Here is a 15,985-nt window from a genome sequence, read left to right as displayed (position 1 = left end):
ACATTTATTTAGAAAATGATTTCACAAAATCCAAGCCGATGAACAGACATTGAATTTGGAAAGGCAAGTTATTCAACTAAACAATAGCAAACAGAACAGCAGGCTGAATAGGTGTCTGTACGTTAATGTAACATTATCAGTTATTTATACGATACACAATAGCATACTGAACATACCTGAAAGGCTGAATAGACTAAATGAACTGAACAAGCCAACAAGCATCAAGATGGCAGGCTCATCATTCCACATCACTGAATTCATTGAATTACATAACTACAGGAGCAGCATATAGCTGTCTCTCGCGGCTGTAGACGGTAACGTTGTCTCTTGGTTCATATATGTCAAAATTAATTCATACTGACTTACAACTCGCGCCTGACTAAGTCGCAGGACCAGTCAAACTATGAAAAAAAAGTGTGACTTATAGTCTGAAAAATATGGTACAGCTCTGAATTCTTAATAGGCCATTCATAGTGTATGAACTAGAAAAGTGCACATGTTTACCGAAATTCTGTACTTTTGATAGGAAGATTATGATCGCCTACGACCCCTGTCCTACCCCATGACGGATGTCTTCCTCATTTGCTTCTCGGTGGTGAATCCGGCCAGCTTCCAGAATGTAAGAGAGGAGTGGGTGCCTGAACTTCAGGAGTATGCACCCAACGTCCCTTACCTGCTCATTGGCACTCAGGTAGGCACACCTGCTGCACTAAACCGTGTGTACTAGCATATTATGTAGTATTTACTGTATTTAAATAGTAATGAAGCAGTAAGAATTCAAGTAGTTGTGTCTCACCCCTTTATTATGCATGTTTAATTTTGTGTTAATATTATGAATTCAATGCATTTGTTTTATTATAAAATGTGAGCATGTCACATTGATTCACGATCTTACTCATCAAGGTTATATTTTCACAGAATCTTATTTACAGTATGTAGGATGATTTGATGTACAAAACAGTAAGAGCATAAAAACACGTTGCATGTATTGAGCTACACTGCCAATGTAAATCACAACCAACACATGAATCACTTCTAGTTGGTTTTAATTATTTTTAAAAGGGTACATTTCTGTCATCTCAGCATACTGTGTGATTCAACTGAACATCTGTGAGTTTATACTTGTTACTGCTGATCGAATATTTTAATGAAACCGTTCCTATTAAAGCCGCATTCAGACAGCCAGCGATGTTATCGCTGCTCATCGCCTGCCACTGGTGGTTGATGTCGCTTGTGGGCGTTCCCACTTCTGGTTGCGTAGTAGTGTGACGTTACCCCATGTTGTAAACAACAAATCAGTGCTCCACTTACTTCACTCCATTGGTTGTCGCTCGTGAAACTCGCTGCTAATTTGCATAAAGTTTAACTTTTCTCAACTTTTGTCGCGCGACTCCGTCGCTAATCGCGCCTACATTCTGTCGCCAACGGTCACGTTCGCTCGTGTCGCCGGAAGTCGCCCAGTTTCCATTGAAATGAATGAGATCGCGTCGCTCTGCACTGTAAAAAATAAATTGTTGGCTCAATGAATTATTTTTTAGTAACTAGTTCCACAGAAATTTTACGTTCACTCAATTTCTGTCTCCAAAGTGTTACCTGGATTGATGTTTTTTAGTTGGCCCAAATTTGACTCAAATATAAAAAAGTATGTTGGCTCAATTAGCTTTATAGTTCATTCAACTAAAATGTTTTAATCAGTTGAATCTTTAAAAACTTACAGCAAAGACTCTGTCAATTAAAATTTAAGTATTCACTCAATGTTTTATGTGTTACTTCAATTAATATTTATTATTTGGGATTTTTTTAATAACATTTTCACATTATTTATCAAATAATTTATGCTGGTGTTGTAAACAAAATAATTAACTTCAGTCACATAAAAACAAAAGCTTTTTATTCACTTATTCACTTATCATACAGACTGAACATACAGAATTAAGTCTTTAAATAGAGGGCATAAAACAGTCCAAAAAGCATCCAAAGTCAGTCAGAACATCTCCAGGGCCATTTAGGAGACTTTCCTCAGCCAGTCCAAGCGGAGATTGTCTCGCTATGTATCCCTCTGAGGAATATAAACACACAAACATACATAAATACATGTTTAATATAATAAAGCTTGACGGTGAAAGACTTTATTCCCTAAATAACGTTAACGTTAGGCCAAATTTCCCTCAGACATCACACATAATTAAACACTATTGGGCGGTTTTCTCGGACAGGGCTTTTCACTGACTAAAATAACTTACTGACATCTCTTAACATATGAGTGCTATTGTTTTGTCTCAAAATGCACGCCAGTATTGTATTATATAAGGTTTGTTTGTAAAAATGTCCCAATTATAATAAAAACCAAGTTCTAAACTCTGTCCGGTAAACCAACCCTATATCCAGGCTTTTTATCTTAACTAAAATAGCTCCACTTTACTTCGGTCACATAACATAACACACTTCTAATATATCTTTACAAAAATATAATTACAAAAACGTCGAGTATTTGCGTCTTTGCCAATTAATATATTCTAAAATTAACATTTAATTACAAACACTTACCTGACGTGAACTTGAGGAAACGGGTGACTTGTGTCCTTCCTTGTGTGAAACAGTAAGTGATTCCAGCTGTTGCGTGCGGATTGATCTCAGATGAAATGACCTGTGATCCAGATCCTTCCGAGTTAAAACATTTTAAATTCAAAATACACAGACGCACGCCCATACATACATAAATACATGCACACGCGCGAGGACGCGCGCGCGCACACACGCACGCACACGGGTACACACACGGGTATATTTAGAAGTTTTAAGATTGTTATGATATTGGGACTATTTCTCCACTCGCACCTTCAGCTCTGAAGTTCAAATTCGCAGGCAGTACGCAGTCCGATTATAACGAATGTGAAAGATATGAAATATCATTCAACAGCGATATCATTTAAGTGCAATCCTAAAATATGATTTAAAACATACCGGTAAACCTTTTATTATTATAAGTATAAGAAATTAAAATGAATTAAATCGCATGTTTAAACGCCACAGAGATATCAGAGCCAGCAGTCGATTTCTGATGGGCTTGCCGAGGCGAGGCTGCGCTGGGCGGGGTGTGAGCGCTTAAGTGTCTGTGATTTTCTGGAGCTCTTCTGGAGCTCATCTCCGTCCGAAAGTGTCCGAGCACATTTTTAAATAGACGCTATCTATATTAACCGACCGCATATTTAAACTTAAAGCACATACATTCACGCCTGAACAACTCTTAAAATTACATTTTGTTACCAAATAACAGTAATATTATGAGCATTTTGTTGTCAGGAAACATAGCTGTCATAAGTCCACATATTGACCAGATTTGTCTTAATTAGTTCAGTCAACATAGCCATTCTGAATGTTGACTGAATTTGAAAATAACCATTTACTTAATGTTTTAAGCACAGATTTATCTAGACTTAAAATAATATGTCTACTCAACTAAGCCCAAACAAGAAAATTGGTTTAACTTATATATTTTTGCCCTTCCAACATTTCATTAATTGGATTTTTTACAGTGTGCTACTGCTTGTCGTTGGCTGTCTGAATGGGGTGTAACTCTTTCCCCTCCAGCATGTTTCCAGCCAGCACCAGCATTTTTTATGATTTTCACAAAATGCCTTCCAGACAATTTTCTTCTTTATATAAACTGACAATATAACACAAGAAAGAACAGACCCTCTGCTATGGGTAGTTTAAAAAAATTTGAACAACAAGCTGAGATAATTGCATTTTTGTAAAGGACTTTTGTTACAGATTTAAAGCGATGATCAAAACGTACAGAGTATTTACTGCTTTTGGATCCATATATGATATAGTGTTTAATAAGGTGGGAGAGAGTGCCATCTCAGGGCTCCAGACTAACTTTTTTCACTAGGAGCACAGTGGCCCCCAGCTGAAAATTTTAGGGGCGCAACCAGAAAATTTAGGGGCACACAGCGTAAATCAACATGCTAATCAAATATTCACATTTCTACTACACTGTATTACTAATAAATACTGCGCAATCTTGCTGCTAGATGTGGCAAAAATCTACCCACAGCTCCTTTAACATAACATCCATAGCACGTTGCTTTATTAAAAATTTATGCAATATGTTTGTGTCCCACATGTAGTAGAAAACGTGACGGAAATGTGTGATATTCTCTGTAAAAACCAGGCTAAAGTTTTATAATCTATGAGGTTAAGAACATTAAAGTTTGATTTCAGGAAAATGGAAAATGTAACGCTTTAGTGGAGGTAAAGAGAGAGGCTTTTTGTGGCTGGCAAACAGTCAAAATTAGATGAGACAGAATTTTAATTGGAAACAGTGGAGACTGGGACTCTCCTAGACAACTGCTGGGAAACTTTTTAGGTGAAAGGGGAGCTGGTAGACGCATGCAACCATCTGGTCTTGGGTTGAATTTCCTTGAGTCTTATGCTCTAAAAACAAACCTCATCATATGGACTATCATCTATTTAACCTACACTCTAAAAACAAACGTGCTATATAGCACCAAAAGTGGTTCTTTGCTCGTAATCATAGAAAACCATTTTTAGTGCCATATAGCACCTGTGTAGAACCATATAGTGCTATATAGAACCATATCTGGTGCTATAGTGGTGCTATATGGCCCCTATGTGGTTCTACACAGGTGCTTCACTGGTGCTATATGGCACTAAAAATGGTTATTCTATGATTACGAGCAAAGAACCACTTTTGGTGCTAGCACCGTTTGTTTTTAGAGTGTACTAAAGAGATGCAGCCAGTACGTACCCAGAGTAATTCACAGAAAAAGCCAATTCTGTCATTATTTACTCATGTCCCAAAATTTTATGATAATGGAGAATGTAAATCTGAATGAATTACATAGCAAACTGATTTAGTTCTGTCTGGAATGACAAATGCTCGGAAATGTTTGATTGCTTTAACCACTCAATTTATTTAATCATGGGATCAAAACATTGGGCTTACGATGTTATTTTATTCAAGTCAATTTTATTTATATAGCACTTTTCACAATTGTTTAAGCGTTTCAAAGCCGCTTTAAATTAATAAATGCAGTAGAAAACAGAAAAATTTTTGGACAACATAAGAAGCAGAGTAGACTAAACGTAGACGAGAGTGCTAAGTTAGGCCAATGTTAGATGACTCCTAGGGGTTGAAAAAACCTCCTAGGAGAAAAAACCTCCCAGCTTTTTAGTCCTAGGAAGAAAAAAACTCTTGAGAGAGAGAGACAGACATAGCTGATTCTATAGGGGATAGACTATATAATAGATACAATTTTCTGGAAATTAAAGCATTTAAAATAATGTTTAGGCCTGACTATTTCTCTCCCTCTTCCCCATGTAATTTCTTGAGTATAGATTGACCTGCGGGATGATCCGAAGACTATTGCCAAGCTGAACGATGTGAAAGAAAAGCCGATTGTGACAGAACAAGGCCAAAAGCTAGCAAAGGAGGTGATGGAAAAGAAATACTTCCTCTTTCTCAAGCTTAAAAATGAAACTTTATACTGAGAAACAACTATTTTATAAAGTACTATAAATAAATTGTGCTAAACTTTGATTTGAACAGCTCATATGGAAATGAAGAGCTCAGATGCAAAAGCTGCTAAACGCCACTTCCATCAAAAATAAGATGATATAATTAAAGGGATAGTTCACCCCAAAATGAAAATTCTGTCATCATTTTCTCACTCTCGTTTGGTTGCAGGCCTGTATAGATTTCTTTGTATTAATGAACATGAGGGAGGATGTTTTGAGTAATGCTTGTGGCCGGGCTGTTTATGAGCCCCATTCACTTCCATCGTATTATTTTTCCTACTATGGAGGTGAATGGGGCTCATGATCGATTTGTTTATAGGCATTCCTGGAGATACCTTCTTTCGTGTTCACCAGGACAAAGCAATGTATACATGTGTGTAACAACGTGAGGGTGAGAGGATGATGACCGAATTTTTAGTTTTGGGTGAACTATTCCTTTAACCGTAAGCACTTTGCACGTATTATACATAGGGTACCATACGTGCCATTTTTCCCCGACACGTCCCGACCAGGATTTCGGGTGTGTCCTCCGGAAGTCGCATTTGTCGACCGCATACGTCATCGAGGTTCATATTTCAGGTTGGTTTCAATGTTTCAAAATGGCACGTATGGTCACTCTAATTATACATCCATTAAATACATTTACTTGAAAACGACTTTTAATCCTGGCCCTTAGTCCTTATTCCTTAGGCCATTCAGTTTGTGACAGAATCCATTAAACACCAGGGCCTGAAATCACAGACAAGGCTTAGCTAAAGCCAGGACTAGGACTTAGTTAAGATGTTTATGCATCTTTTATAAACCCTCCTTTAAAAAGGAGGATACTATCTTGAGACAAATCAATGGCACTGGCAAATTTTAAGATCTGTCAGTTATCTTATCATATTTTAAGATCAAACTGTTCAAACATGTGCCTTAGTCTAGCAGCTAGCGTTTTTCCATGCAGAAAGTCTACGTTTTTTTTTTTTTTTTTGACTTTTGGTAAAAAGCTCAGCTTGTCAATGTCAGTTCTCACACGGCCGTCCAATCACAGTGGAGGAGAGGTGGGACAAATATCACAACAACCGACCGGTGTATTGTACAACCACTGATAAACAAAGCAGAAGTGTCACAGCAACCAAAGCGCTCAGCTGAAAGCCAAGCTGGCAGTCGGCAGTAAAAAACAGTCAGTTGCCGTCCGCCGGGCTTTTTCAGCCATGTTCATCTTTTTGTGTTTTTAACACATAATGGGGTTGTTTCCCTGACAGGGATTAGCTTAAGCCAGGCCTTAATTTAATTATGAAATCATGTAACTACTTTTAACAAACATGCCTTTCTAAAAACATTACTTGTGTGCATCTTGAGGCAAAAAAGGGCACTGATGTATTTTAAGATATGTCAGTGCAAGTTGTTTTTAAGTTTGGACAGCTCTTACATTTATTTTAGTCTAGGACTAGTCTAAACCCTGTCCGGGAAACCGCCCCTATGTGTAATTTTCTGTTGATTTTGTGTTAAAATAAAACACAAGTTTTGTTAAAAGTAACACAAAATGTGTTGTTTCAATAATAACACAGAGATGGGTGGAGTCTGGGACAACACCTTTAGTGTGTTGTTCCAGAATTAACACTAATGTGTTGTTTTTAACACATCTGCTCTAAGAGTGTTTAAGCCTTGTCTGTAAAACCGGGTGTAGGTCGATTTTTTTTCTTCAGCAAAGTCCTCTAAGTGAATTGAAGACTGATGTGAAACAGTTGTGCATCGCATTCAAACTTTGGTGCTTTTTGAGTGCACTCTAAAGGATGTGTTCATTTTTTACACATTTTTGTGTTATGCTTTTAACATATTACGTGTAATTTAAACACATTATGTGCGATTTTGTGTTAAAATAGAAGTAGTGTTAAAAGTAACACAAAATGTTAAATACAGAGATGTCTGTATTTTGGGACAACACATGATTGTGTTGTTTTTAAAACATCCGTTCAAAAAGTGTATTTGGACCTGATTACAACCTGAATGTGGTAGCTACAGCGCCCCCTAATGTGTGGTTGTTTCTTCATTTTTTTACCTTTTGAATTCTGACTTTCATCATTTGCAATGTTTCTAGTTACATCTCGAGTGATTTTTAGATATTGTAACTTTTTTTTAGAAGTGGAGTTTTTGCCAAAAAGGCTTGCATGCACTTAATAGGGTTTTTGCAGCGAAAGACAGTCAAATTTATTAAATACCAGTAAAATTACTAAACCTTAAAGCTTGATAAAAATGCTCATTTAAAAGAAAACATGTCAGACGTTTCTGTAGAATATGAAGAACTGTTATAACATGTCCCATCAAGCTTACAGGTTCTGTTCTTAAAGAATATTGATGATCTGAATCCATGGCAAAAAAGCATCTGGCAAATGCAGAAACCTAACGATGCTTGTGAGATGTTATTACTAAGAACTGATGTCTAATTAGACAGTTTCTGTGGGTTTTCAGATTGGTGCCTGCTGTTATGTCGAATGCTCGGCACTGACGCAAAAAGGTTTGAAGACGGTGTTCGACGAGGCCATTATAGCCATTCTGGCTCCAAAGAAAGGAGCACTCAAGCGAAGACTTGGCCCACGTTGCATCAACTGTTGCCTGATCACATGAGGAGGACTGAGTAGAGAATAAGGACTCACAACAGTTATTGGTGATGCCTGACTGGACAACCTGACTGGAAGCAATGAAAAAAACCTATTAATAGAGATTCCTAGTCGAAGTTATGAAAAGAACACCTTTCAAAAACAATGTGTTCTTCAGGGACATTTAACACAAGAACACTAAACATCAAGATGGCTTACACATCGAAAATGGTTAAAGATTGTAATTTATTAAATTCACAAGCACAGAGAATAGAAAATGAAAGAAATCCGGTAGAGGAAGACGTTTGAGAGTCTTTCATGATGACTGAAAACAATCTGCTTTTCATGTCTGGCTCTGTAAGCACAAGTTTACTTTGAGGGTTGAAACCCAGACAGCCTCAACAGCACAACCAAACCCATGTGTCATTTACAGAAGTGAGACTTTATTTAACTTCAAAAAGGGAAATATCGTGTCTCTATTTGAGTTGCAAAATTTACATTTTATAAAAGCTTACTGTCGGTAATCACTATCATTTCTGAAATAAAGAGGAATCATGAAGTCCATACTGCCATGAGGAGCTTACAACAAACACAATGTTATTCTAGAAAATGTCGACAACAGATTTTAATTGTTATAAATATGACTGTGGAGTCAAATGTCATTTCTTGGAATCAAAGCTCACGCTTGCTTCTGGGAGAAAACAGGCTGGATTTCTTCTCCAAGTTTGACGGCTTAAGACTCAAAGTGCTTATTTTCCTCATTTAAGCTTGTAGGTGAGAAGTTTGCGATGCCAGTGGATCCAAACAGGGGCAGCAAGGAGGCCAGTTAGAAATCCAGTAGTTGCGCCGAGAGTACAGGAAACAGGCCAAACCTAGAGAGAGGGGAGCCACAAAAATAGGAGATCAACCCTATCCAAACATGCAGGAGCACAAGTGACTGACTGCAAGTCGTACAGAATCACTGTGGTGTTTTGCCAACCAAATTTTGTATACAAGACTGCTTTCTTTCTTATTTTTTGTTAAGTAGAGTTTGCTTGATGGTTGTTACTGTATGTATTTGTGACCTTGCCTCTCAGGTGTGTGCTGACCGCTTTGCTTTTTGAATTTTTTGCTTCGTATGATCAAAATCGATTTCAACGTTGCTGGACTTTTTTTAAGCAATTTTGTGCACTCCATACAAATATGTGGAGTGGTCTGAGTGATCTTTAAAGCTTCATTGTGAAAAACAAAATAGTTTATTAAAGGGACATTTCACTTTTTTTGAAAATGTGCTGGTTTTCCAGCTCCCCTGGAGTTGAACATTTGGTTCTTGCCGTTTTGGAGTCCTTTTTAGCTGATCTCCGGGTCTGGCGCTACCACTTTTGGCATGGCTTGGCATAATTCATTGAATCTGATTGGACCATTGGCATTGCGCTGAAAAATAACCAAAGAGTTTCAATATTTTTCCTGTTTGGGGCTTGACTCTTCTGTAGTTACATCGTGTTACTTTTAATAGCAGGGGACTATTTTCGGTCCGTCGCAACATCAATACGCCTGCCGCAGCCATGTTACAACAGCAAAGTCCTTGATTATTACGCCAGAATGAAAGTATAGTTCCTAGCCATATCTGCCTAGAAAATCGCAACTTTTGATTGTCTGTCGGTCTTGGTGCACGGTGTAGCTACAGAAGAGTCAAGTTTTGAATGGTAAAAATGTTGAAACTTTTTGGTCGTTTTTTGCGCGATGCTGGTGGTCTTGTCGGATTCGGTGGATTGTGCTGGGCTGTGCTGGGGGTGCTGGCGCCGGGCCCGGAGATCAGCTGAATGGATTCCAAAACGGTGGGAATCGGATGTTTGGCTTTGGGGGAGCTGGAAAATTAGCATATTAAAAAAAAGGTGGAATGTCCCTTTAATATTACAGTCAAACAGTAAATATGTGGAATGCAGAACAAGGCACAATGGATTTAAGATTAAAAAAAACTTCAGCTGTTAATGCCCTGGATATAATGTAAATTTAATGTCTCAAAATATTTACTGACTATAAAACCGGTTTTTATAACTTTTTCATTTTTAAGTTATTTTCATTTTAATTTTTTTTACTTCAAATTTCAGTCCTGCCATTTAACATACAGAACACTTTCAGTCACTAAACTGCTAAAGCTTACAACAATTAAACAAATGTCAGTAAGATTGATTTCTCAATTATCTCGTATCTATAGCTTGTCACACTGCTTAAGGAATAGATCTGGATTCGAGCACCCCAGTTTCTCATTAGATCACACTGCTATCATGTGTTGAGAAATAACTGTATCCCAGCCTAAGCACCCAGCTTCCTCACTGCCATAATGCGTCAGCATCATATCTGTGGTCACGTCTAGACTTCCTTGTGCAGAGAGCGTGTCAAACGCGCACATGGGAGACTTCAGCATGACATTTCGAGGGTAAAACGAGGGCGAACGCTGGTCAGATCAATGTCTTTGTACAATACATGAATAATTGAACTACCGGAGCAGAAATTCCATGCTTTGAGAACATTGAATTTTTCATCACCGTTCATTCCCAACAAACCTGTCTTGTATTGGCTGAGGGACACGTATGTTCTTTAATTGTTTTTGTCTTGAGTCATCATTTGCAATCCCCAGCTGCAAAAGATCCCTTTGTCTAGGTTACACATGATAGCGTCACTCATAATGCAATACTCAGTTGTGGATTACAGTTACCACAGGCTGTGTACCAGCACCGTTCCTGAATTGTAATTTAGTGCCAAAAATAAGAAAACGCACCCTAAAAAGCTACTCGAGGTCTTTAGGATACTTTGAAAATTACATGCAGATCAGGGTTGGAAACAACTGCAGGACAGTGGCCCCTTTCTGTACACTAAAGGTTAGTAAATATTAAGTCTAGATGCAAACCATGTGTTACTGGCTTCATGTCCAAATCACAAAAGACAAGCTTGAAAGAATATAATAAAATAAACAGATCTTGAAATAAAAATTATATCTCTATCTCCTTTATATCCTAAAATTCTGCTGCCAAGGCTGAAATCTACATGGTTTACCAAAGATATTTAATATTAAAGCAACACTATGTAGTTTCCATGTAAAAATGACTTACAGCTCCCCCATGTGGTTGAAAAGCGCAACAGTGCCTGGTATCAGACACTCTTCTGCAGGCAGGGGGAGGGGCGGGGCTGTGTGCTCTACCCTCCACCGCCACTTTCAGAGTGTGCTTGTAGCAGCTAGGAGGCTGCTCAGGTTGCAGCAACAGTACAATTTGTCCAGTTAAAAGTTGTTCCAACACTGAAATAATTTTAGAGACATTATTAAAAAGGTAAAAAAACTACATAGTGTTGCTTTAACAAGATGCATCGCTGGTATTGATATGAATGGGGAAGATCGCAATGGTCAGAATGGCCGCTCTAGTCCCTAACACCCAATCATTAATTCAAACCAATTTGGGGGGTATGCATAACTAGACAGATATAGTGGAGAGTGACAGGAATTGAGAATTGGGACTGGTATATGTCGCATATGAACTTAACCCTTCACCACCTACATGTGCACCTTAACTTAATTTGCCAGAAATATGGGCTCTAACACATTTAAAATTACTGAAATCTGGTACAGTAGGCTGCTATTCCAACATGCTAGCACGATTCACGATTTTACATTTCCTTTGGTTTGGTGTGTATTAGTACATGTACAGTGGGGCAAAAAAGTATTTAGTCAACCACCAATTGTGCAAGTTCTCCCACTTAAAAAGATGAGAGGGGCCTGTAATTTTCATCATAGGTGCGCTTCAACTATGAGAGACAAAATGAGGAAGGAGATCCAGAGGATCACATTGTCTGATTTTTTAGGAATTTGTTTGCAATTTGTGGTGGAAAATAAGTATTTGGTCAATAACAAAAAAGCAAGATTTCTTTCTCTCACAGACCTGTAACTTTTTCTTTAAGAGGATCCTCTGTCCTCCACTTGTTACCTGTATTAATGGCACCTGTTTGAACTTGTTAGCAGTATAAAAGACACCTGTCCACAACCTAAAACAGTCAGAATGCAAACTCAACTATGGCCAAGACCAGAGAGCTGTCAAAGGACACCAGAAACAAAATTGTAGACCTGCACCAGTCTGGGAAGACTGAATCTGCAATAGGTAAGCAGCTTGGTGTGAAGAAATAAATTGTGAGAGCAATTATTAGAAAATGTAAGACATACAAGAACACTGATAATGTCCCTCGATCTGGGGCTCCACGCAAGATCTCATCCCGTAGGGTAAAATTATCACCAGAATGGTGAGCAAAAATCCCAGAACCACATGGGGGGACCTAGTGAATGACCTGCAGAGAGCTGGGACCAAAGTAACAAAGGCTACCATCAGTAACACACTATGCAGCCAGAGACTCAATTCCTGCAGTGCCAGATGTGTCCACCTGCTTAAGCCAGTACATGTCCGGACCCGTCTGAAGTTTGCTAGAGAGCATTTGGATTATCCAGAAGAAGAGTGGGAGAATGTCATATGGTCAGATGAAACCAAAACATAACTTTTAGGTAGAAACTCAACTTCTTGTGTTTGGAGGAGAAAGATGCTGAGTTGCATCCAAAGAACACCATACCTACTGTGAAGCATGGGGGTGGAAACCTCATGCTTTGGGTCTGTTTTTCTGCAAAGGGACCAGGACAACTGATCCGAGTTAAGGAAAGAATGAATGGGTCCATGTATCGTGAGATTTTGACTCAAAACCTCCTTTCGTCAGCAAGGGCATTGAAGATGAAACGTGGCTGGGTCTTTCAGTATGGCAGTGATCCCAAACATACCGCCCGGGCAAAGAAGGAGTGGTTTTGTAAGAATAATTTCAAGGTCCTGGAGTGGCCTAGCCAGTCTCCAGATCTCAACCCCATAGAAAATCTTTGGAGGGAGTTGAAAATCTGAGTTGCCCAGCGACAGCCCTAAAACATCACTGCTCTAGAGGAGATCTGCATGGAGGAATGGGCCGAACTACCAGCAACAGTGTGTAAAAACCTTGTGGAGACTTGCAAAAAACGTTTAATCTCTGTCATTGCCAACAAAGGGTATATAACAAAGTATTGACATAAACTTTTGTTATTGACCAAATACTTATTTTTCACCATAATTTACAAATAAATTCTTAAAAAAATCAGACAATGTGATTTTCTGGAATTTTTTCTCATTTTGTCTCTCATAGTTGACGTGTACCTTTGACAAAAATTACAGGCCTCTCTCATCTTTTTAAGTGTGAGAACTTGAACAATTGGTAGCTGACTAAATACTTTTTTGCCCCACTGTAAATGAAATGCAAAAGGTACAAACACCAAAGTAAACGATGACGTGAGTTATTGTCTCCAACGTAAATCTTTTTTCTTGGACTACAACACACACACGGATTGTAGGCAACAATTTATTTCCTGGGATTGGGGATGTAGAGAAGACCGAAATTATCATAATTTCTCCTGCTTTGACTCACAGTCTGTAAGTTAAAGGATTAGTCCATTCTCTAAAAAAAATCCAGATAAATTACTCACCACCATGTCATCCAAAATGTTAATGTCTTTCTTTGTTCAGTTGAGAAGAAATTATGTTTTTTGAGGAAAACATTTCAGGATTTTTCTCATTTTAATGGACTTTAATAGACCCCAACACTTAACAGTTTTAATGATGACGTATTACGTGAGGTCGCGCTTGCACGCCACAGGACCGGGGGAAGATGAGAAGTTGTGGTTTAAAAGTGCATATTTTTATTTTTCTTGCCAAAAATGACAATCGTTTCGCTAGATAAGACCCTTATGCCTCGTTTGGGATCGTTAAGAGTCCTTTGAAACTACGTTGAAACTGCAATTTTTAACTGCATTAAAACTGTTACGTGCTGGGGTCCATTAAAGTCCATTAAAATGAGAAAAATAAAGGAATGTTTTCCTCAAAAACATATTTTTTTCTCGACTGAACAAAGAAAGACATCAACATTTTGGATGACATGGTGGTGAGGGAATTATCTGGATTTTTTTAAGAAAATGGACTAATACTTTAACTCCTGTTTAGCATTGCATTGTGACCGAATCTTAGATCTCAGAAGATTAGCTGGCCAATCTGGGACAGTTTTGTACAAAATCCGTGGGCTTCAGAAAGACAGGGAATCTGGAGCTACAAAAATGTATGGTATGTGTTTTTTTTAATTGTAAACAACGCAAACACATTGTATTATACCAAACACAAAACAACGTTTTTTAGCAATGAAATCGGTGCTCTTTAAAACAAATCATCATTATAGGAAAAAGGAGTCAAATTTTGGTAAGTGTTAAAACATCACACCTGCCAGGGTCTGTCCCAGTCGAGGGGAATAGGGAAAGCTCCAAGCCAGGCTCCAACCAGACTACAGCCAGTGGTAATCTGAAGAGAGGTGTCCCACACTGACATCGCCCTGAAAAATCACATACCACATTTTAGAATCACCTTATCATCAATTTCTTTACTTTGCTGAAAGAGAATGAACATTAGGAGAAAATACAGTAAGTTGTTTATTTGAACAAAAGTAAATGAACATTAAACATTTATACTGTGAAATCTAATTATGAGATTAGGAGCATCACAGTTTGATTTCACATTGATTTCAATCTATGACATGACCTTACTCAGTCAATATTAAAGATTGCACAGTTGCCCGCATTTTTCAAGTTAATCAAGGACTCCATCTAGTGGTTAGAAGACAATTTGTATTGCACCCACCCATCTCTGCTGAACACCCGAATCCATGCCTGTACATTAGGGCCCAGCATGCAAAGACATCTCAGTGTAGTCAGCGTGGACAGCAGGACAGCCAGAGAAAAAGTCTCCAGGGCAAATCTGAAGCATGAGATTGGATTTATACATGTGCTTTTGATAAAAGCTGTACATTTACAAACGTGTTAATTTTACACTTACTCTAGCAGTGGTGCGCCGTACAGTACAACCACAGTATGAAAGAAAAGACATGATAGCAGAAAGTATAGACAGGATCTGAATAATCTATTGATCTGTGAAATAAATAACAAATGAAGTCACATCAATAATATGTTTAAAACAAGACTATCAATTGCATTCCTTGACCTGCCATTGGAAAATGATGTGTTTTATTATACCTTAAAGCTCAGTGTGTTCTTCTTTGTTGATGGACTAATGCCTAAAAGCCAAAACACTGCAATGTTGACCACAGCAACAGATCCAGCCACAAAATACAGCCAAACCAAATGGGTGCCATACACAGAGAAGTTCTCCACGAACACAGCAGGCATTACAGTTGCCATGAATATGGAAGAAGCAATAATGGCATGAGCCGATGCCATGCCCCTTATCTCAGCATCCCACATGATGGTAAGAGGTACCTGTCAAAGAATGAGAAGATTAAAAGAGAGAGCAATAGTTACAAGTGTAATGTTAATCAAAGTGGAAGTCATAACGTCAATTACGTTTTTAATTTTTATAATACCACAGCATGTAATGTTATACAATACACAGAAGAGGAAAAGATACGAACAATAAAATAATAGGAAAATATATGCATTTTTTTAAGGACAAAGACAAACAGTTGAGGGTAAGTTAATCCATTCATTTTTCGACTTACTCGAACACTGACCAATGCTGTTGTGTGCCTGCTTGCAGTAAATATTCACAAATGAATGAATGCCCTTCCTTCCTTGCTGGATCGCAAGTTTAAACAGCCTTTAGCAAACAATTAATCAAACCATTTGAACAGAACCGCTTTAGACAAAATGCCGTAACGTGTTAAGACTATAAATAACTGTAAACAATGGTGGGCGACCACTTTATTTACAAAACATGATAACTGTCGCGTACTTCCGGTTAATGAAGTCAGCAATAACTGCCGACTTC

At 38.1% G+C, this 15,985-nt stretch overlaps 2 protein-coding genes across 4 annotated transcripts in view; one reads left to right on the top strand and one right to left on the bottom strand.

Moving 5' to 3' along the window:
* The window catches only part of rhoq (ras homolog family member Q), a 21,081-nt gene extending 12,391 nt beyond the window's left edge, over positions 1–8,690 (top strand). For both annotated transcript variants that reach the window (XM_055175868.2, XM_055175869.2), the window contains exons 3-5: positions 527–691; positions 5,365–5,460; positions 7,999–8,690. In XM_055175868.2, the coding sequence (XP_055031843.1) occupies positions 527–691; positions 5,365–5,460; positions 7,999–8,154 (417 nt within the window). In that variant the 3' untranslated portion in view covers positions 8,155–8,690. The remainder of the gene's footprint in view (positions 1–526; positions 692–5,364; positions 5,461–7,998) is intronic.
* pigf (phosphatidylinositol glycan anchor biosynthesis, class F) lies at positions 8,354–15,985 on the bottom strand. Of its 2 annotated transcripts, none has more exons than XM_055175867.2 (6): positions 15,729–15,985; positions 15,235–15,477; positions 15,038–15,129; positions 14,843–14,959; positions 14,429–14,537; positions 8,354–8,998 (listed from the first exon to the last, which is right to left on the bottom strand). In XM_055175867.2, the coding sequence occupies exons 2-6, from the start codon at positions 15,460–15,462 to the stop codon at positions 8,885–8,887; spliced, it is 660 nt and encodes a 219-aa protein (XP_055031842.1). In that variant the 5' UTR covers positions 15,463–15,477; positions 15,729–15,985; the 3' UTR covers positions 8,354–8,884. The 2 variants fall into 2 exon arrangements, with proteins under 2 accessions (XP_055031842.1, XP_055031841.1); XM_055175866.2 differs by having other exon boundaries at positions 15,717–15,984.

This window comes from Misgurnus anguillicaudatus, chromosome 4 (assembly GCF_027580225.2).
Source record: "Misgurnus anguillicaudatus chromosome 4, ASM2758022v2, whole genome shotgun sequence".
In the NCBI taxonomy this organism is placed as follows: Eukaryota; Metazoa; Chordata; class Actinopteri; order Cypriniformes; family Cobitidae; genus Misgurnus; species Misgurnus anguillicaudatus.
The sequence above is the reverse complement of the archived record's forward strand: the minus strand, read 5'-3'. Positions and strand labels throughout refer to the sequence as shown.